Source organism: Pimephales promelas, chromosome 11 (assembly GCF_988280905.1).
Source record: "Pimephales promelas chromosome 11, fPimPro1.hap1.1, whole genome shotgun sequence".
NCBI lineage: Eukaryota > Metazoa > Chordata > Actinopteri > Cypriniformes > Leuciscidae > Pimephales > Pimephales promelas.
Genome location: NC_142779.1, coordinates 11,480,468 through 11,504,270, shown reverse-complemented (window position 1 = coordinate 11,504,270; position 23,803 = coordinate 11,480,468). Strand labels below are relative to the sequence as shown.

Here is a 23,803-nt window from a genome sequence, read left to right as displayed (position 1 = left end):
CATATAAGTCCATTAACTTGCACTAAAGATCAATAAGTGAGAGTGTAAATCCTTGTCAAGCCAATCACGCATGATTCAGTTTTCTCACCTACTTTAATTATTAATTCATCGTCATGCTTTACAAATTGATTATTCCCATGGCATTACGGCCACCATCACACCATGAGATGAATTATAAAAAAGGGAAGAGGAAAGATAAAAGGAGGTGGGATGTATTAGCACATCCTCTCTTCATTTTGTGCACTCTCCTACACATTACCTCATCCTCTTCCACATATCATTGATCCGCTAAAACAGAAGAGAGTGATGGGCAGTTAAAGTGGGGTATAAATGTTAATTTATGCCCATATACTTTCACACATATCATCAATCCTTCTGAAATTTCTAAGTTAAAACATGTCTCTGTACAATGAAAAACTGAATAGTATTGTTAGTTTATTTCAAATATGGTAAGCAGTGCATTGGGTATAAGAAGCCCCTGTGAATAATCATACACTTGCTTCTCATTAAGGCACCTACAGATAGAAAATATAACCAAGAGTACAAAACTTGAATCCTACCAACACTTAACTGTGAAATGGAAGAACACTCAAAAAAGTTTGTGCCTTTTTTTTTTTGATTTATGAATTTCAATTGTATAGTAAAATTCCATCAAATGGAAGAGAATAATCATTACATATTATTCATATTATGAATTAAGAATTTGTACACATTTTATATAAATCTATATGGAACAAGGGAATGGACCATTAATTCATCATAAACCTAAATGGTCCATTTCCTTTTTCCATACATATTTATACATGTTTTATTAAGCTCTATTTTTTTACTCATTAGAATTTATAATAAATTCACACACACATTCTTGAGCACCAAATAAATAAATTCAATAAATACACATTGTACCCAAAATGCTACCAGAGACGCCCCTAAATAAATAAAAAAATAAATAAACAAATAGTCACTTTATTTATCTTTTTCCAACAATTATCATTCTCTCCATTATCAATCGGTTCTAGTTTGATTTGGAAGTCTCACCCTTGAGTGACCGCAATATAGCAGCATCTGTTTGCTGGTATTCTATCTTTACAATTTACCACATATAGCAAACTCCATAAGCGGATCATGTTTAAGGCTAGGCAAGACCACAGACTTGAGACTAGCGTGGAATATTCTCATTCAAACCACTGACTGCTGCTGCTTCTGATTACCTTTAGAGGTAAAAGCTGCCCATAACTGCAGGTTTAGGATCAGTTTTCTCCATAAGAATAACACCGGCGAAACAGATTTGGTGTTTGCGATCTTGAAAGCGTCAAATTTAACTATTTACAATGTGTTTTTGCAGCATTGCAATGCAGCCAATCAAAACATAACTGTTGATTTCTAGAACACAATGGCCAATTAGACTGTATTTTATAATCCATTCACATTGCAAAACGCTGGGGTTTTTGTCCAGTGCCGTGTATAACAAAGAAAGTGTAGACATAAAGAGATTCACAGTGCAGTCAGCTTTATTGATTATAGTAGTTTGCTGCATTAGGTAAGGCAATGGTTATTTATTATTCGAATTGGTTGCCATGCTAAATCACGCATACAATATGACTGCTTTTTTTTTTTAAATATAGTGGTTTGTAAATGTAGAGGCTTTAATAGCTTTAATCTTCAAGAGCATTCGATGCTGGAATGTGTAGGTTGTTGCTAGGTGACACGTAACCTTGACATATTTCATGACATTCTATTTAAATGTGTTTTTAAAGAGGAAGCCTTAGCCTTAACCTGGAGTTGGTTCACTCTCCACCTACTGTATGGCCAACTCATCTATTTTTTTTGGCTTTCTGACCTGTCAGACCTGAGATAAAACAGTTATTTTTTTTTTTTATTTCAGAAGTTACAGTTGTAAGTTAAGCATGTTTGAATGTACGTGTGTCCTAAGTTTGCACTTAGGGCACGGTGCTGTACCCTTGCTGGCAGAGGTGCCATAAGGTAGCCATGCCCGACTGATGATAACCATGGTTGAACTGGATAATGATTGAGACCTGACATTTCAGTGGCGCAGGCACTTGAAAGATACATCAAAGGGTTCAACCCTTCACATGTACACACAATTTGAACACTTATAATCAACCTTGAATAACAGTATTTCACTTAAGATTGCCATAACCTTCACAGAGAATACAGGATTTCATTTTTTTCTCAGATTAAAAAAAGTCTTTTAAGTGCAAAACCTTGTGTCTTATTTGTAAAATACCCACAGTCCAGCATATAATGTATTTCTGTAAATTAATTATTCTTTTCAGAGCAAACATCCATACTTTCTATACAAATTAGGCTTATTATGAAACACACACTACAGTATTTGCCAAGCACAATGAACACCTTACTATAAACTTTGCAAATATTATTTAGAAGATTATTTTTTTTGTAATCATGCCAGCATTAATTGATAAAATTATGGAGAAGACCAGGCATATAACCAGGCATATATCCAGACATGCGGTGGTCAAAAATCATGCTGTACAATCATGAGGCATCCTACAAAATATAGGAAATTGTCACTTGCACAGTGCAAACACCTATCACTAATTTATAAGGCTTCTCTGAGTCGTTACCTGACTTTAATAATTCTTTTTTTTTGCAAAAGGTCTGAAAACATTTTAGATAGCACATGCAAAACAATGATGATGTTAGCATTCTTTTCAGTGAATTCTCCCATAGAATTGCCCAAGAAGCAATGTAGACCATACATCTGTATCACATGACTGAATTTTAAAATGGTTTCTTAGAGTCTAGAGTATTACAATCCCAAACTGTCAGCTCTTTTATTTTTAATAAAACATAAAAATAAATAAATAAATAAATAAACTTAAAACTTAAGCAAATACTGGTCAGAAATATTTTTTATTATTTTAAAATTCATAAACTCACACGTTCTTATTTCCAGGTCTGTATAGCAATCATTTTAACAGTTCAAAACTACAATTTCCATTATAAGCCTCTAATGCATTTTTTTAAAATTGTCCCAGGATCCCCATTTTATACATTTACTTCTGTCTTCTCTATGTGCCACATGCTCATAATGGGAAAGGCAAGCAGTCTGTGGTCTTAAAAAGGATTGGAGGAATCCCTCTACACTCTTATCAATGTAGTCCACTCTTTGCCGTCGCTGCTAAGAGGAAGTGAAACTGTCTATACATGTATCATTCTGAGCTCTGAGCGTGCACATGGAAACTATCAAACCATCACACAAAGGCTTAAACAAGCTGTCATGCTGAGTCCTACAGCTGTGTGAGATAAAGCAGTGCATGAAAGCACATCTCAGCCTTCTCAATCTTCTTTTTAAGATGGCAGAATCAAAACACTTAGGTCCTGACTCAAATGGCACACTCCATGTGGTCTTGTGGCTTACATTTGTGCATGACATCTAAGACTGGAGTGCCCCCTTTTGCATCCAATGACTTAGAATTCGACAGACAATCAGATGCAGACAGACAGGTGTACATACAGATAGACAGGCAGATAGATAGATAGACAGACAGACAGATACTGTAGAGCACACTATCAGTTCTCAATCAGGAACCTTTTGGAAGAGGTGTGCTATAGGCCTCAGCAATGGAAATTGGAAATCAACGCGAACAAAATCCATCTGCCTGTTAACCTCACTCACCCATCGATCTACTGCTCAGGGAATCTTCCAAGCTCTAAAATCAAAATACTGATAGACTTGCTCTAAGGCACAAGATTATGTCACATTTGTCATTTGAAATGTCACTTAATGTGGGTTAACACAGAATATAAAGATAATTTTTTAGGTTATGTGATGAAAAACAAATAATTGTGTATTCGAGCAAAAAAAAAAAAAAAAATACATATCGCATATTATACAGAACTCAACTTTTAGCCAATGCGTGAGTTCAAATGTATAACATTTGTATTAAACACATATGTGGTAAACACACTGAGACTGTTACCTCAGAAACTGTGCCAACAAAATGAACTCACTCTCACTGTCTCCTGTCACTGTCATTTCAACATTTCAATGCCGTTTCCAAGGAGACCAAAGAGCATTTGAATTCTGCAGTGGAATGCAGGTGAGTGATTGGAGGAGAGGAGAGATTAGTTTGAGAGCACATGAAAGGCAGCATTTATAATTTGCTCTTGTTACTAATCTCTGACCACACACTATACTAAGTGCACAGGGTGGTTATTTGATTCTAAACTAGTTTAATTGCATGTCTCTGCACCACTATGCTTCGGTACGTAGATATAGTTGAAATATCTTTAAGATCAGGCAAATTCTAGTCCTGTCAAATGTGAATGAAGTAGTCTTATGGTTCAAATATTACATCTCCTAAAATGTGAAACCCATTTGTGATGACTCTGGGGGTATCTTTATAGAAGCTGTTTGTTGTGAGGAGTCAAGAAAGGAAAACAACATTTTGGCCCACATACAGCGCACAGTCAAAAGAGATAACAGGAACGTTCACATTCAAACACATGCAATAAAAAGAGAAGCACGACTGCACAAAGCAGATACACAGCCACCTCGGCTCATATAAACTCTCTAAGCATGATTCATCGCTGTGCCATTAAGAAAGTGCTTTCTTTTTCTTACCCATGAACTCAATGCCCAAGTGATCCACTGCTCCAGCGAAGATAGAAGAGGGCAGCAGTAACGGAGGAGGGAGGGAGAAAAAAGAGGGGAGAAAAAAAGTAGATGTAAGAAACACTCATTGTTTTGCATTCTATTCTAATAATACAGTTATAGTGGGTTACTATATACGAAAGAGCCGATGCGATTGTGTATGTCTCATGTGAAGCAACACTGTGGATGAAATGTTACGCAAGTTTCCCATTCAACATCTGCAGATAAAACATTACCACAAACTGCTTTCATCTCTACGTGTGGATCAATATCTGCAGTTCATAACCTCTTGATATTCATGAAGCATTTCTTTGCTTTGGATCAGAATGACGATCAGCGGGTACTGCAAAAATCAAATTACTTTATTCATTTATATATTTTTTTGCCCTGTTATCCTTAAAACAATATAAATTAACTTGAGTAGGTAAAATTAAGCAAGATAAGAATTGTTTTCATAGAATATATGAAGAGTTCAGATGCAAAAGCCTCTAAATGCCATTTGAAATTTTCTTCTTTAATGATGATTTTTATCAAACTTGTATATTTAAGTTCAGTAATTTTACTTAAATAACAATTAATAGGTAATTATCATTGCCATTTAAGTGAAATCACTAAACTTAAATATACAAGTTTGATAAAAATCATCATTAAAGAAGAAAATTTCAAATGGCATTTAGAGGCTTTTGCATCTGAACTCTTCATATTTTGTATCCCCCCCCCCCCCAATCACGTTGGCAAATTGTTTTTAAGTATGAATGAACTATTATAAATGATTAAGTATAAATGTATCAATTTAAGTGCAAATCTAAAAATATTTAAGTGCAAATCCAAAATATTTAAGTATAATATAAGACAACTTAACTTAATTCAGTAATAATAATGATTTATGCCACTACTACTCATAATAATAATAATAATAATCATCATAACAATTAAATACTTATTAAGAATACATTTAGATATTTGTGTAAGCCTAAAATACTTATTAAGAATAGATTTTTGGAGTAAGGGAAAAATATTTAGGATGCCAATTTATGTATTAAGTTGTGGAATGATCACTGATTTCATGATATTTTTACCTCTGCCCCAAACAAAGAGATTTAGCATATTCTAATGCCTCCTGTAAATCAAACCTCAGGAATGCATCTTCATTCTGCCAGAGAATTCCCAGGAGCTGAGGAAATAGAAGCTGTGCTCCATCAGATATGCTCTGTCACAGATGTAGGAGTGTATGACATTTATTTTTTTGCCTCTTTAATGCAGTGGAGTAAACAGTATGAAGTCAGAGTATACGACTGTATCTCTTGTGGATCTGGGGATGTGTTGACAGCGATGGTCTTAAAAAAAAGACAAATATAGATCCAATTTCTACTTTTTTTGGTCAGACTCCAAGATTTTAGTTCATTTCCTATTTATGATAACATCATTTTCTCCTACTCCTCAGCATGCCATTAAATTGGACTAATGGGGTCCAATTGAGACGGATGATAGTAAAAGGCTTTTCATTGTTGCTTGAGGTGCGAGGATTTTAATACCTCCCACCTGAAACAGAAGTCTGACAGGAAAATGATGGCATAGTTAAATTTAGAAGGGAAAGGTAGTTGCAGTCAAGATGTATGGTGCCCTTGGGAGTCTTTATTTGGGAATGCCAAGAAACTCATCAAATTCCCTTCAGAATCTCCTCAAAAACTGTCATCCACAACAGAAATAAACATAACCTGTGGGCGTGCAACTCTCTATAACATAACATCGTGAGCGGTCCAAGTGAGATGCTCTCCCATCCATAACAAACAGTTTCTTGGCTTTCTTGCATCATTGGCTCCGTGCCAACAATTCTGACCTATCCAGGAAAAGTAAGGGAGCGGTATGCCTGGAGTGTATAGCGGTGACTGTGCCTTTATGTCATAACGTAAGCAAAGACAGACTGTGAGGCAGGTGCAGACTGTGGGGTTTCAAGCCCATTTACTTCCCCTATTCAAAGGCACACATGCAGACTGAGCCAAAAATAAGACCTTCTACCTGTCTGAAGCTGCTGGTTTAAAGCTATGAGCCTTTGGGGACATTTTCTCATTCTAAACTGCCCTCAAAACAACCAAGGACTCAAACACCCTAATTGCACACCTTCTGTTACTGGCAACTCAGAATAAATGCCCAGCCACTTGAGTAAACGGAAAGGGTCATGTTTTACCATAAGTGGCTCATATATTACAGTTCTCAAGCTGATTTTACATACTGCTCAGATGAGATGAGTAGTGTCCCTGAGACAGGGACAAAGACAGACAAGGCAACTGACACTTCTCTTATCGTCCTTGAGAGAGAGAAAACACTTATTAAATTGCCTCAGGTTTCACAAGAAATGTGCCTCAAATTGTGCCTATACTGTCCCCTGAAGTCAACCAGGGACAAGGGCTGTGAAACATTAATCTACTGAATGAGACTGTTTCATGTATTTATCTGCCATGGAGAAGTTTAAACTCTGGAACTAGGCAGTATCTGTCTCTCTATCAAGGAGAAGTGGGGTGATCGTGCTCGCTTTTTCTAAATGTAATTGCACCCGATAGCCTTGTAATACCTTGTAAAGCCTGAGGCTTAGTGCTATACAAAATAAGAATAAAAACAAATACCACCAGACTACTTTCGTGAATTTTGAGACTTATTCTTTTTTTGCTGCAAGTTTGTTTGCTTTACCCTAATAGAGAATGATAATGATACTATATATATATATATATAGTAGAGTTCAGATGCAAAAGCCTCTAAGTGCCATTTGAAATTTTCTTCTAGAATGATAACTATTAATTGTAATTTAAGTAAAATTACTGAACTTAAATATACAAGCTTGATAAAAATGATCATTCTAGAAAAAAAAATCAAATGGCACTTAGAGGCATTTGCATCTGAACTCTTCATATATATATATATATATATATATATATATATATATTACATCCATCCATAGATGGAATATTACATCCATCTATGTTACACCAGATTTCTATTTCAAATAAATAGTGTTGATAGAGGTAAGGGTCATGTGATGCTGTAAACTGGAGTAATGGCTGCTAAACATTCAGATTTGCCATTGCAGGGATACATTTCATTCATTCATTCATTTATTTATTTATTTATTTATTACTGTATTTGTGCTCAAATAAATGCAGCCTTGGTGAGAATAAGAGACTTTAAACTTTTGAACGAACAGGAAAAATAAAGTGGCCAGTCTGATAAAAGTGAAATGTAGAAGATGCATCCAGTGTAAAAAACACAACTGATTATAATGGGAGCGATTTAGTCTAACATCACGATGATGCACCACTCACATAGTACAGACACGTCAGGCTGTAAAATGTTTTTTTACTGATTTTCATTATCTTGAGTATCACCTATTCAGTACAAATGCTCGCTCACTCAATACAAGTTCCAGAGTGTGTGCTTAAAGAAACATGTTAAATACTGACACCAAACAACCTTATCACCTCACAGGGGTCATTTGAGATAGAAATAATCTGATCTTCAAATCTGAGCTAACATGTTCACACTACCCTGCTTCACACAGCAAAGAAACTGTAAATAGAAAGGTAATGTTTTTCTCCACTCTTTTCTAAACTGCCTAAACTGATATTGGCCGCAATTTTAGTCATTCTCACACAGCAAGTGTACAATAAAAAGCTGCAAAGCACAAATTGACAATCGAACGAGATCATAGGATGAGGAAGGAAGATCGTTCTGTGAATAAAATACAAAGCAGGAAAGAAAGGAGGATAGCGAATATCACTGAATTTCCTCTGACGTTCTGTTGGAAGTGTTCTGCTTTTCTTTAAATGTGATGTTGAATGGAAGGTTTCATCAGCCAGATGGCAGCAAACTCTCCGAGAGGGCTGGTTGGATCTATGTGATCTTTATACTTCATCGCTAAATTTATGACATTTCCAGTGCAGCTGAACAGGCTAATTCTGTTTTCAATAATGATGATAATAATGATAATGCCATTATACCATCATGAATTAAGAGGAGTTACAACCAGTATTTTTTCTTCAGTGGAAAGGAAGATATTCTGATATTCATAAAAGATGATTGTTATTATTATCATTATTTTTATTATTTGTAAATGGTCACCAAAACTGTTTGTTTACCAACATTCTTTATTTGAAAATATCATATTGGTTTAGAATGACATGAGGGTGAGTAAATGCTGAATGATTTTTCATTTAAAATATTAAAATAGAATGCATAAAATATATAAGAATGTTTAAATTAAATTAAATGTATAAATTAATAGTTTTATTCAGCAAGGATGCATTAAATTGATCAAAAGTGACAGTATCGATTTTTGCATTGTTATAATAAAATTGTGTTTATAAAAATTGTTTTTGTGTTTATAAAGATATCAAGGAACTGTTTTAAACATTGATAATAATAATAAATATTATTTTGAAGGATCAGTTGACACTGAAGACTGAAGGAATGGCTGCTGAAAATTCAGCTTTGCCATCTCATTAATCAATTACTTTTTTTTATTATATTTTAAATTATAATAATATTTCACAATAATAATATTTTTTACTGTATATCAAATAAATGCAGCCTTTGTGAGCATAAGAGGCTTCTTTCCAAAACATATATATAAAAAATAATAATAATAATAACCAACCTCAATTTTAAATGGTAGAGCATGTGTGGAACGGATGTAAATTAAAACTTATGAATACATGTCCAATTATAAACATCCTATATAAATATATATATATATATATATATATATATATATATATATATATATATATATATATATATATATATATATAAATAATAAATTACACAAAGTAGTAAGGGATACAGACCAAATTGTCATACCAAACAAAGATAGGTAGTTTGTTTTCATTCCCTGAGTCAAGAGAATAAGTGAGTTTTAAAAACAGCTGAGGCAGCTCTCTGTCTAGGTTGACTCCCAGTGCACCATAAGTCATGCATTTAGGCTCGGAATCTATAAAACACAAAATAACCATTTCTTGGATTTGATGTCATTTATGCAAAGTGTCAGAATCTAATCTTATCTTCGAGCAATACAACTCAATGATTCTTAATGAGACTCCACTCCACTGAGTGACTGTTCATTGCTAGTTCAATGTTAATGCTTTATCTAAAGACAGACGGTTTCAGCTGCAGAACCTTGAAAACAAAACTAAATGCATTTCTGCACTCCTGATCTGAAAAGAAAGATGTAAATGTACCCATGAGAGACCATAAACTTCCTACCCATTGAGAGCCTGAGGCAACAAACGACCAACTGAACCCCATTTACTTACACCAACAACATCAGAGTCGATGCCTGGATGAGTTTTGGATGCATATGTGCATGTGAGCTTTCACATACGAGTGGGTGGCTTTGAGATTGCCATGGCAATAGAATCAGTTTAGATTCACATCTAAAGCCCCTGAGCAGTCTCAGGCATTCAATTGTTCATCCCTGGAATACTCAATGCTCTTCGCAACCAGAATGTTTTATCCCAGCATTAATTAGTTGTAGATTTGGAGATATAAAAGCTTATTAGGCAGCAATGCATAGATTAACATGAGATAAAATGTTACAGACTAATGATTATTTATCAGTGGTGAATAATACTGTGCATTATACAGTACAATACAAATTCCAACTTTACAACCAGACTAAATGTGAGCAGAATTGCAATGAATTTCCATTCATTTTTACTAATGTGTGCTTATCCACAAATGTCCCAAGCATGATAAATTGTGGGACTCCACATGAAGACGACATGCTGTCAAGAAATTAAACTAGTTTTTCTCTCTTTATAACACAAAGGTCACTCCTGGTCTTTATCTCATCTTTCCCTCCTGTCGTCTCCTTTCTTTACACAGTGGAGTATTAATAGAAGATGCAATGGATATCTTCAAGTCAGTCTGTAGACCCCAATTGGGCTCCAGCTCCAAAGCAAGCAATGTGATTTTTAGCAAGAAATGTTTAGTTCTACAAGAAACAGAGAGATTTAGGAAGAATATAAATAGAGGAAAAAAAAAAATATATATTCTTGGACGTGACTCTGTTGACAGAATTCCATCTAACTGAGAGAATTCAGATCCCGCAAAAGCCTAACCCCTACCCCCAAAAGCACAAGTGGGGGCAAGACTGGTAGAGGGGAGGACAAGGCTGAATTTTTAAAGCCGAAGCTGCCACATTATAGGTTCGATTTTTTATGAATGAAAAAGTCTAATGACACCACTTTATGCTCAATATCTGCCGTTTTGGGGAATATCATAATAATGTGTGACATTTTATTTATTTTCTCAGGACGCAAAACAATTTCCAAAAGGGAGAATCTCCTCAACCACCACCAATGTGCAGCATCCATGTGGATGATGTTACGGCAGCCATATTGCACCAGAATGCTCTCCACACACCAGCTTATTGGTGGAGACGAGACAAAGTGATGAAGCCAATAAGTATATGGGGAGGATTAGAGGCCATGATGACAGACAGAAGCCAATGGACAAATTAAGCCAGAATGCTCAACACCTACTCTTTTTCGTAGGACATCCTAGGATTTTTTAAATCTCATCCCTGCTGGCCTCACTAACACATCTAAAAGCAGTAACCTGGTTTTCCCAGGAGTTCTCCCATCCAGGTACTAACCAGGCTCTACCCTGCTTAGCATTAGTGGGCAACCAGTCTTGAGCTACAGGGTGATATGGCTAATGGGCATATCATAAACTACAACCATAAAATGGACAACGGCTAATCAAATATCTCCACATCCCATAAAGCTGCTTCCTTCTCATAAATGTTGGAAATGTAATATAGTCTTCTTTGCTCATAATTATCCATTTTCAATACTCCTGTCCTGTTCACATAAAGCCTCAGATAAATACAGTAACTAAATATTAAGCGTAGAGTCAGTTCTGTCAGGTCACGTTAGTCAAGCTCGCATCAGCTGACACTCAGCTGATCCATGTCACACCCATCACTGTATACATATATAAGCTCCTTCAGTATTATCAACAGCTTCTCAGGAGCAAATAACCTACCATCCCCAGCTCCTCCAATCGTCCACTCAGGATGTTCCCCTTGAATCAGAATAAGTTCTCAAATTATGTTGTACCTTAAAAGCTTGAATTAATGATATCTGCAATACATTCATGTAGGTTCGGTCAGGACCACTATCGTCAAATACGATTGACAATTAGCATCCAGTTTCAAATGGCGGTATGGTTCTGGTCTGGGCGAGAACCCTCTGTGCATCCATGCAGCCTAGCATGTATAAGAGCAGAGAAGCAATAACCAGAACAGGTAAACAGAACAGAACCAACATGAATGTATGCAGATACCATTAATTGAAGATTTTAAAGTACAACATAATTTGAGAATTAATTATGATTCAAGGGGAATCAGAACGCCACATCCTGACTGGACAATAGGAGGAGCTGGGCATGCAGGAGTGCAATTTGCTTCTGAGAAATGCATTAACTGTTGAGTCAGCTGATGCGAACTTGACAAACATGACCTGTCAGAACTGACGCTATGCTTGATTTCTGTTCGGTTTACCTAAGGGGGGTTATTGCTGCTCTCCCTGCTATTATCCATGCTAGGCTGCACGGATGTGCTGGGAGTTCTTGCCCAAAACAAAACCATACTGTCAATCCAAACTGTAGGCAATTGCCAATCGTATTTGACGATAGTGGTCCTGACATAAATGCATACTAGTATATTGGGGTATGGCCACATAATTGATTCATGTCCATTTAGATTTGTGATATCTTCTTGTGATATCACACTAAGAAAGCCTACGGGTAAAATCATAGCTACAGGTACAGCTTTCCAACCATAATCAACTAACAAATAAAACACAGAAAAAAAAACCTTGTTAGATTTCCTTGCCCTTTCGTCTAACACAAACAATAATTACAAGTGAAAAATATCAGAAATGGTCACGCTGGCCTGGCTGAGCGGTCACAGCTGGACCGCAAAAGCATTTGCTTTACAAACCAGAGATTAAACTAAGCTTCTCAAAAGCCAAACACAATTTTCACCCAATACTCCAACCTGCTTTCACTGAGAATAGCACCAAATCTCACACAAACTGTGTGACTCCAGAAAAGAGAGAAAGACGGAGAGAAAGTGAAAGAGTGTGTTTCATAAAATGGAGGTGTAAAAACTGACAAAAAAAACCTTTTTCACTCCAGATGCAAATACACTCTAGTAAAGTATTTCTAATGGGTTCACATCCTTTTTTAGGTACAAGACCCATTTTTTAGGTTCCAAGAGGAGTACAATCCCCCACCCCGCCCATGTCACAGCATTAAGCTGGATATCACAAACATTTTGACAGTTTTTGCCTCAAGTGGGCAATACGAGCATTCATTCTTTTTGTATAGTATAGTTCTTGAATTGAACTGAATGCTTTTATTGTCATTGTACTTTACAATACAGCGAAATTAGGAGTGCTCTCCACTGGGTGTTTACAATAAATACAATAAATAATCCTTACAGTACATTAAAAAAAGAAAGAAGAAAATATATAAATAAAATACAATAAAAACAATCTACAATTTAATTAAAACAGTTATCTTAGTGCAAAGAGTGGCAGAAAGTGACTGGGTTTATCCAACTATTTGTTTATAGAGACTATTGCATTTGGAAAGAAGCTATTTTTAAATCTGGTGGTACTGGATTGTTTAGACCTATAACGCCTACCAGAAGGCAACAATTGAAACAGATGGTGACCTGGATGAGTATTGTCCTTGATGATGTTCTTAGCTCTTGAGAGAGTACGACTAAGTGCAATGTCTGACAGGGAGGGTAGGGAGCATCCAATGATGTTTTCTGCAGTCTTGATGATTCTCTGCAAAGCCTTTTTGTCGGCAGCAGAACATGCAACGAACCATACAGAGATGCAATATGAAACAATGCTCTCAATGGTGGATTTATAAAAGGACACAAGCAGATTCAAATTCATGTTGTTTTTCTTGAGCATCCTCATTTTTTTTTCCAACAGTAGTGGTGTTAGTTGTCCATGAGAAGTGATCTGTAATATGTATGGCCAGAAATTTAAATGAGTGAACTCTCTCCACGCACTCGCCATTTATGAAGAGGGGTTGGTGGTGTGTATTACATTTTATAAAGTCCATTATAAGTTCCTTTGTTTTTGCAATGTTTAGGATTAGGTTATTGGCAGAGCACCACTCAGCCACAGTAGTGTCATCTGCGAACTTTGCGAGGTTGGTGGAAAACAATGGTAAACAGTCAAAGGTGTATAATGACTATAGGAGGGGACTCAGCACACAGCCCTGAGGTGAGCCGGTGCTAAGTGTAATGATGGAGGATGAGTGGGGGCCAATTCTTACAGTCTGTGGGCAATTTTATCAGGATGTCGGGAATGATTGTATTAAAAGCGGAGCTATAATCCACGAAGAGCATCCTGACGTGTTCGAGATGGCTCAGGGCAGTATGGAGAGTAATGGATAAAGCATCATCTGCAGATCTGTTTGACTTATATGCAAACTGATGATTATCCAAGGAGTGAGGTAGACTGTCTTGCACATGTTTGAGTACCAGTCTCTCAAAGCACTTCATTATAAGAGGAGCGAGGGCCACGGGTCTATAGTCTGCAAGGCTGTTTGATGCTGATTTCTTAGGAATAGGGATAATAGTTGCGGATTTCAAAGAGGAGGGGACAATGGCCTGAGCGAGAGATAGGTTGAAAATGGTGGTAAAAACAGCAGAGAGTTCATTACAACATGCTTTGAGTACCTTCCCAGGTACCCCATCAGGGCCAGTTGCCTTCCTAGGGTTCACTGCTTTAAAAAACTGTCTCACTTCGTGCCGTTGAACAGTGAGAACAGGCATGTCAGTGACCACAGATGGAGATGAATTAGATGAGCTCTTGGTCTCAAAACGGGCAAAGAAGTTGTTCAGTTCTTCTGCCAGGAGGACACCATTTGTTGTTGTTACAATTTCTTTCTGCCCTGGTAGTTAGTTAGATGTTGTAACCCCTGCCACACTCGTCTCGGGTCATTATCCGAGACAAAGTTCTCAATTTTCTCCTTGTAGGCCCATTTAGCAGTGTTAATTCCCCTCTTCAGATCATTCCTAGCAGTGGAATATAGGGCTATAATCCCCTAACCTGAAGGCCCAGTCCCGTGCTTTGAGAAGTTTGTATACTTCTGAAGTCATCCATGGCTTCTGGTTGGGACATTTGCTAACATTTGCGTCCGGTGGAATATAGATGGCAGTCACAGTTACTACAGTTAGCTCTCTCGGTAGATAGAAGGGTCTGCATAACACTGACAGAGACTCCAATGTTTATTAAGTCCTGACGACTGAAGGAGTTTGTTGACTGATACAAATCTATCTTTAGCAGCGACCATATAAACAAAGTTAGACACCACCTTGGAGAGCAAAGAGTCGCTGTACTCATGCGCGCCGCCATCTTGGATAATTAACTTGGATATTGCGTCTAGCCTACTGCAAAAAAAAAAAATGCAATAATATTTTTTAATTTATACAATAAATACAATTCCTAAAAATCTCCTGAGACCCCATCAAGCGTCTCTGGAGAGCCCATGTGGAGTTGTGACCCTCTGCCTCAGAGATTATTGAATGCCATTACTGCAAACCTCAGTGAAAGCCCCTGCCTCAGCGATTATTGAATGACATTACTGGTAAACATCTTCTGGATCCAATTTCAAACAGATACACTGAAGTAGATAGCACCTGCAGCACTAATTTCATTTCATGAAGGCTGTCGGGATTTTATCTACAATTTGTGCGAACAACAGATCCTATTAACATTCAAGTTAGAGACCTCAAAAAAAGTTCACTAAAGGTTTACTAAAACTGATAAGTCAGCTGTAAAGGTGGACTCCTGCAATACCCTCCTGTCAATCAACATTGGGGTCTAATGTCAAACAGCACTTTATCTTCATTTATCTTTCCATGCCTTTGCAGGCAACACGCACACACACACGCACACACACAAACACACACACACAAACCTAATGATTGACTATCATAAGTCTTTGTGGGCAGACTGGGTAGGGGTGACTCATCAGTTTAGCTGCCTAAGTCTAAAATCACTCTCAAGGATCATTTCACAAGCATTTGAGACAGTTTCATGACATACCAGTGGATGAAACAGACAGGAAAAAAGCAATGTCTCAATTGGACAGCTGCATGGGATGAGAACAGACAGGGCCATGGGATCTAGACAGACATGAATAACGACTACAGTGAGTGCAAAATGGTCTCTCTGTGGTCTCTCATACAGTAGGTCATGTCTCACCAGATCTATACTAAGGATATGGGTGAGTAAAAATGATTTGGAATCACAGGAATCTATGGAAAGCAATAGGCCAGTTTCACAATAGAGGGGATCTACTTCTACGCTACTCTCAAAAGCCAGACGTTTGTCCACAGACAACTTGGACAAACAAGCTAAGCAAGTTACTCCAGTCTGAGCAAACAAAGTTATGAGCAAGTACAGCTTGTTCAAACTTCATATAATCCCTGTAGCGTATGTCTCTGACAGAAGTGTTTGAGCGAGGATATTAGATGCTCTCAGTGACTTCAAATGCAATACAATGAGCCATAAGATATCAATTTTCATCACAACCATTTAAGGCATACGAGCATAACCGTGACCTTTAATCTCACTTCGTGGTCAGTATTATCATCAGTTCGTCCAGAAACAAATAGACACTTGCCATAACGGCTGCCATTACAAGTGCAATCGCAAAGTGTGTCCAGTATTCTGAGGTGGAAATGATCGTTGGATACGCTGAGACAGCTGGTGAACAGACCCAGCAGGATAGAAGCAATTAGTGTCCTATTCTCCTCCCTTCCCTTCTGTCTTTACTTTCCTTTGCTGTTCATGTTACATCAGAGTAACAAAAGTCTTTTATGAACCGCCAGACAGACTGTACCTGTCTCAGCACTATCTCAGCTCCCCATTGTTTGTCATTGTAAGGATGATACCGTGTTCTTCCCTGAGCAGTATGGTTAATAACTCTGAAGTACACGTGGCTTGCGGATATAGGTGAGGAGAGGATGCCTACAAGGCTGATTGACAGACTATGGGACACTGGGGAGATTGAAAGGCTTAGGAAGAATTATTAAAGGAGAGCCTCATAATGTTTAGACACTAAGGAGGCTAGCAGACTGACAGAGCCCAGCACTGTGAAATGGGAAGAGGATGTCTGCCAGAACGGACAGATCTGAAAAGAAGCAGACGTGTGTGAAACCACGAACAGACGAGATGAGATGAGACAAGATGAGAGTGTTAGTTGCAGAGTGAACTTGATATTTGAAACTTTTTGTTTCAATCAATTCAGCGATTCATCATACAATTCTGGATTGAGTCACAGCATACAATATACAGAATTTATAATAATTAAACAGTCAGACAGAAAGGCAGAATGTGTTTCAACATCTTAAAGGCAACAAACAAATACAACGTTCTATCAGTAATTCTTTATTTGAAAGGGAATTAGTATTTAAAACAAATCACAATCGTGAACATAGGTAGATGCAAAGCCACAGAAGACATTCGTTGACTGACAATGACGATTATGATGCTCAGGTGTGAGATTTAATTTACACTGAATTGAAAATGGAAATTTGATAGCACTTGGCAAGACCCTGCAATACTTGGAGAAGTTGTTACTGGTCAGCATGAATGGGAAACATATTTTCCATTCCATAAGTCTATTGGAAACTACAAAAATTGAATCGAATCCCAAGGTATCTAAAGATTTCCACCTCTAATAGCAAGTGGGTGACATTTTTCCTGATGACTACAGAGAAATGATATCGACTCGATTTACATAATCTGCTGCACAGAGAATTAAGTGTGAAAAGGATGCCACTGTCTTTGATAAGTAATCATGCCTGTGACTTGCCCTTTAAATGGAAAGTTACAAAAGGCCAATAACACTGTCATCTGGACAGAGAGGCTGAAATGACAAGCTCTTTTAGTCAAAATCATTCAAATATAAGGAGCCCAAAGGCTGCGAGAACCCACTTTAATCAGCAAGTCTGACAATTACTTACCCTCTCTCACCTGCCGCCTCTGGCAGAGCCATCATCACAAAGAGAGAGCTAATAACCACTGACTCACAGTAAACAGACATTGTGATCAGCAGGGAATCCGGGCAACCAAAATGAGGGATCTGGTCTTGTACAGCTTTGAAATTAGAAGGACGCTCTCAAAGTAACAATAACAAACAGATAACTCCACAAATAAACAGCAGGTCCCTTCCGAGACGCGTGAAATTGAGAGCTAATAGGTCGCTGTCAATCAAGCTGAATAGAAATATACACGGCACAAAGTGGTGATGTGTATTAAACCCTGAGTGCATAAATCATGTCGTACATGATTGCTGTAAATCAGACGCATTGAGCACTCTTGACATTCGCCTGAATTGATGCCAGATGGATGCTAAATTGAGTTATCAAAGGAAAATGCAAAAAGATGACCGTCTTTTTCAAACAGGTAGATAGAAGCTCAACATGTTAAGAATTAGCTTCACTAAATCCATTTTATTCTCAGCCAAGGTACGTACAGAAGAAAAATAGCAGGTTTCCAAGGTGATCGTAACATAGAGAACACTGTAACAACTTGCTGTGGAATTACATATTCTTCATTATGAGGCGAGCTGTCAAAATCTATATATCATTGTAAATGACCCAGACCTGAAACACTTTACAAGAGTGAACAAGCAGAAATGCACTGGGTCTCAACAGATAAATTGCAGCAATGAATATAAAATTTTCCTTTATGTTTGTGTTTTACTTTCCCAAGTGGTAAAGTAAAGGCTCTAGAGATGGCAATCCATTCACGTGTCACCCCAACAATGCTACAGTTGCCTCCTTGCCTAGCTTGTGTGATGATGAAAGGGAAAACAGACACCCGATCCAATCACATGCATTTTTTGTTCTGACAAAGTCAAACAGGAGTCAGAGAGAAATACTGCATTTATGTAAGACTTTAATAACATTTTGAAACCCTTAGTACGTCAAAGTGCAAAAGTCTCAAAGGGGAAATGTTATTTGAAAGTTCTTTACTAAGCCAGAGGAGTAGCACAACATAGTAACAACAGGTCTGAGCACAAACATAACGCTTGACTAAAACTAGTTCAAGTTCATATTATTCATATAGCACATTTTGAACAGCCACTATAGGCTAACCAAAGTGCTTTACAGAACAGCCATATAAAAAAAATAAATACTTGCATAACAACATAAAACACAAATAAAAGCAGCAAAGCTATAAGGGTAACCTTAAAACAGGAGTAGCAAAACATTATCAGACTCAAATTTAAAAAAAGAAGAGGCATGCAAAGACATGAATAAAGCTAGGCTAGTTGCCATTTCAGTCAAATTAAAGTTTACTAAAATGATTAATTATTATATTTCAAGGACATCTTTGTCAAAAGGCAGAAACTAACACATTGAATGTGTGGCAAATGTTCAGAAACAAAGATCATTAAGAAGGGTGAAAGGATAAAAACTAGGTTATTTGTGTCTGTTGTCATGTATTTTTTTTATCCCTTTAAATGCAACTGATGGCTCTGATCCACATTGACTTAAAATCTCTGTTTTTTTGAAAAAAAAAATGTATTTTGAATCTTTCATAATTCACTCTGAGTGCAGCCTTGACCTTCAAATGTTTGGCTCTGGCTGCTTGATCTTCATGCAATCCAGAAACTGATTATAATAATGTTTCAGCATATGTTTTATTCTTGACCCTGGGTCAGGTGCTTTGATGAATATATATATATATATATATATATATATATATATATATATATACTGTATGTACTGTATATATTGCATCTAACTTCACCTTATCCTATACCGCAAAGATCTCCAAATCTACCAAAATATATTAAATTACTACAGCTACTCCACCAAAAGTAGCCCCATACAAAAAATACAATTTAGACAACAATAAATCTAATATGACATCTACAATATCAGAAATATACTGCGTTCAAACCTTCTGGCTAGCTTGCCCTTTAGGCCTTTATTGTAAGTGCATTATAAATGCATTTCCTGTTCTATTTTATAAACTGAGTGATGAACTGGAATTCAGTTCTCTAGTAAAAACCACAGGCCACAGATTTTGTCAAACTTGAATTTAACCCCACACATGGTCATGATGACCTTTGAAATGAGGTCAAAATGCAATTGAGTAAAAGTGAAAGTATTCAATTTCAATAGTACTTGAATATATATAAAAAAATTACTTGGAAGAATAGTTCACTCAAAAAAATAAATAAATAAATAAATAAATATATATATATTTTTTTTGTGTGGTAATTTTACCTTTGAAGATTATCAAACAGAGGTTGGAGGGATAGAGACACATTTGAAAGGAAATAAGGTTGAGAGATGTGTGATGAAAGCCATGTCCATCTAACTCAAGGACAAAGTGACCCTGGATCTCCCTGTCCTCTGTGAATGTTGCTTTTAAGAGTGGGGGTGATAATTTAGCTGTGTGTGCCTGTCCTGTCAGTGAACCCATTACTGGCATCTCAAACTTTAAACACTAAAAGCTGGTATACTTTTTTTCTGTACTGATGAAGATCTAAACAGGCAGTAGTGCCATCAGAAGGGATACAGTGAGATCTCAGAAATTTCAGAGGTGTAAAAGCACAGTATCATACAGTATATTTGTGACCTGTATGTAGAGGGTCGCATGTACAAACAATGTGTAGTGTAGTTGTGCAACATAAGGGCCATTCCACCGAATGGGTGACATTTGCTTGTTGTAACTCTTCAAAAATAAACTTTATTTTTGATCTTTTTCAACACTGAATCTAATACTACACATATTTAACTATTCAAAATTTGTATTGGTCAATCTCAGGCAACTTTATTTTTTATTTTTACAAGGTATAAGCAGAATATGGATGCATGTTTTCTCAATCCTGTAACCAAAAATCATGTGTCATTTAAAAAGCAAGTTTAGAAGCATGTCAATTAATTCCTTTGTTTTCCCCAATAGAAAGTGTTTATTTGAAAGAAACTCTTGGTTATATGTTCAAAAAATTGATATTTGTGCCAATAAAATCACTATTAAAGCAAGGTGTATTTTGATATAAAAAACACAAAGGCATTTTTTCATTTTAAAGATGACCGAAGCCTCAAGCTTAAAGTTTAAAGTTTAGAGATACTGTAGAGTTGGGACATGCAGAAAAATGCTATTTTTTAGTGTTCTGTGTCGTTTTTGTTAATGTTTTTAATTATACGTTTTAAATTTGTAGTTAGCTAAATGTGCATGACATTTTGCTTAATAATAAAATGTATTTTAGAGATAATTTTCATGCAATTTTATACATATAAGGTCCTGGGGACAGAAATGTCACCCTTTCGGTGGAATGGCTCATAAAACAAGTGTGTGGCTTTTATTCCACAATAGCCATTTGACAGGGTGCTAAATTCTCCTCCAACAGAGCTATTATTGTCTGAATTGAGTTGTAAGCTCATTATTCACAATTTGCTGTTGTGACATGTCTGAAATTGGTTACTCTGCTGTGCTTAATTCTATTTTTCGTATGTCCAATAGGTAGCACCTTGTCTTGTGCCAAAAGTGGCTAAGACTTGGCAAACTAGTGCAAATCTGTGCCAAACTTCATCAGGGTGCCATTCAGAAGATTATAGTGCTGTTCATTAACCTTCAAGTGAAGTAGAAGAGTCAGACCCAAACAAAATGCTATGCTTATGAACAATGCTGTATTAGGCCATGGGAGGACTTCATTGGGTGTGCATCCCCCCCAAAAAAAAAAACGTGTATTATTCACAAAACATCCACAATCTTATTTAAAAGGGAGGAGACATAAATATTTAAATCAAGTCATTGTCCTTCTTTTCAACACAAACTTGCTTCCTTTGTACTGTATGTGAATTAGATTTTTGGAATTGGATTGCAGTGGTGTTGTGATGATAGATTGTTCTAATGAAGTATGTCAGTGGTTATCTGCTGCATCTTCCACATCCTCAAAATCGGGTCTACAAAAATGAGGAATTGTCCCATGCAGATTTTCCAGGCACATTTGAACTGTTCATCCCTTTAGTGAATTGGCAGCTAAAAAAATTTAGAAAGCCAATGTAATGTGCTTTACATCAATGGGTGCAATCCATTTTTAGAGTAATCTCCTTTTTGTTATCACACTGTTTAAATGGAGAACGTGCAGAGTTGTACTATCTACCTACCTATTATAAACTCCATGAATGATGAATGAATATCCATCCATCCATCCATCCATCCATCCATCCATCCATCCATCCATCCATACATACATAATAGATATATAAATAATCATGTGATATGTAGGAATAGTTGACTGTTAGGTTTAGGGTTAGGGGACAACATAGTATAAAATAATATAGTATAGTTTGCATAGTATAAAAAATCTATGGAAAGCCCCCATAAAACATGAACACAGAGACCCTGTGTGTGTGAGTGTGTGTGTGTGTGTGTGTGCACCCGCATGCACAGGTAGTGATTACATGTCGTGTGCAGTGAGTAAGCCCACTTGATGAGTCACAAATGGAGCATGATTATGAGGGGTTCTGTTTTTTGACCTTCTCATACCGATCTATCAGTGCCATTTTGTTTTGAAGGATAATAAAAAGAATAAGAATTTGAAGTGTGCATGTGCTAATTCGTGAAAAATGTCATTGCCTTATTCAAGAAATTGGTATACATCTTTCAGAAAAGAAACATTCAGGTTTAGTAGAAGCGTGTGAATATACGGCCAATAGCTGAGTGGGTGGGAAAATCTAGATATCTGTTCCTGTCAGGAAAATATGAAAATGTTATGACACTTTGGTAATGACAAGGTTTCTATGACAACAGTGTCTGTAAGACTGCAAACTGCAAAGCTTTGTTGTTATTGGCAAATTAATGCATAAATGCATTATGGTCCACGGAGGTTAAGCATTCATTTGGGTTAGAGGCTGAAGAAAGTTATACAGCCATTTCTCTCTATTCACATCAGTGACCCTGCACATTCATTTCAAAACAATTTAAAAGGGTTGTATAATACCAACACTATCTCACGACCAATTCGTACGAATTCGACGCATGATTAAAAAGTGGCTAATTCGTACTAATTCGTACGACCTCACTCATACTAATTCGTACGATTTGTCTAAACCCACGTGATGGTTAGGTTTAGGGGCGGGGTAAGGGGTAGGTCATTCGTACGAATTCATACAAATTGGCCAATTCGTAAAATATGTACGATTTAGAAAAATCGTATTAATTCGTACGAGTGAGGTCGTATGAATTGTTACGAATTAGCCACTTTTTAATCATTCGTCGAATTCGTACGACTTGGTCGTGAGATCGGGTTGATAATACATATCCATGTGGATTTCCTGTTAAATGTAGGCATTGCAAAGTGTTTACATGAATCTGATTTATTAAAGCAAAATGCAAGAACACTCACTTGGGTCAGACAGGATGGAATCAGTCTTGGGCAGGAACTGGTCACAGCGAATGCCCTGGAAACCCTCTTTACATCTGATTTGAAAAAGAAAGAAAGAAAGAAAGCCACAGTTAGTAAAAAGTGACATTTTAGGGACAGTTTCCATGGGGGTAGGAGCCGTGCTTGGATTGTGAGGGGATACGAGCAACAACCTTTTGGCTTCACTATTGAAACAAGTGAGTATTTTACCATTTCTGGATTTCCCTCATTGACTTCCATTGTAAGCAGCATTGTAATGCTGTTATTGTTTACTCCAACTAAAACTAATACAAATTGTATTTGTTATTTGAATTAAAGTTGTATAAAATAATATAATAATAAAATAAAGCATAAATGTTAGATGATTTAAAAAAAATATTATCTTGGCAACACTAAAGTTAAAGGAAGTTGAAATAATAAAATGACAAACTGAACTGAAATAAAATAAAAATAAAAATCTATATAGAAATAATAAAATTAAAGTTAAAACAGAAAGAAAACCCCAATTAAAATATTAATACATTTTATGATCAGATTTGAATTACATAAAAATAACACTGGTTGCAAAACTTTATTGCAATCCAGATTTGAGAAAATTATTTTTTTGTTTGAGCTTAACTTGAAATATTCTTTTAAACCACCAAGTCACCCCACCACTCTAATTAAACACTTTTCAGG

The 23,803-nt window shown here is 36.5% G+C and overlaps 1 protein-coding gene across 3 annotated transcripts in view; it reads right to left on the bottom strand.

Annotated features, from left to right (window-relative positions):
• The window catches only part of nrg3a (neuregulin 3a), a 290,770-nt gene that overhangs the window by 21,169 nt on the left and 245,798 nt on the right, over positions 1 to 23,803 (bottom strand). For all 3 annotated transcript variants that reach the window (XM_039671850.2, XM_089116954.1, XM_039671849.2), the window contains 2 exons: positions 23,108 to 23,181; positions 4,613 to 4,639 (listed from right to left, as the gene is read on the bottom strand). In XM_039671850.2, coding sequence (XP_039527784.1) covers positions 4,613 to 4,639; positions 23,108 to 23,181 — 101 coding nt within the window. The remainder of the gene's footprint in view (positions 1 to 4,612; positions 4,640 to 23,107; positions 23,182 to 23,803) is intronic.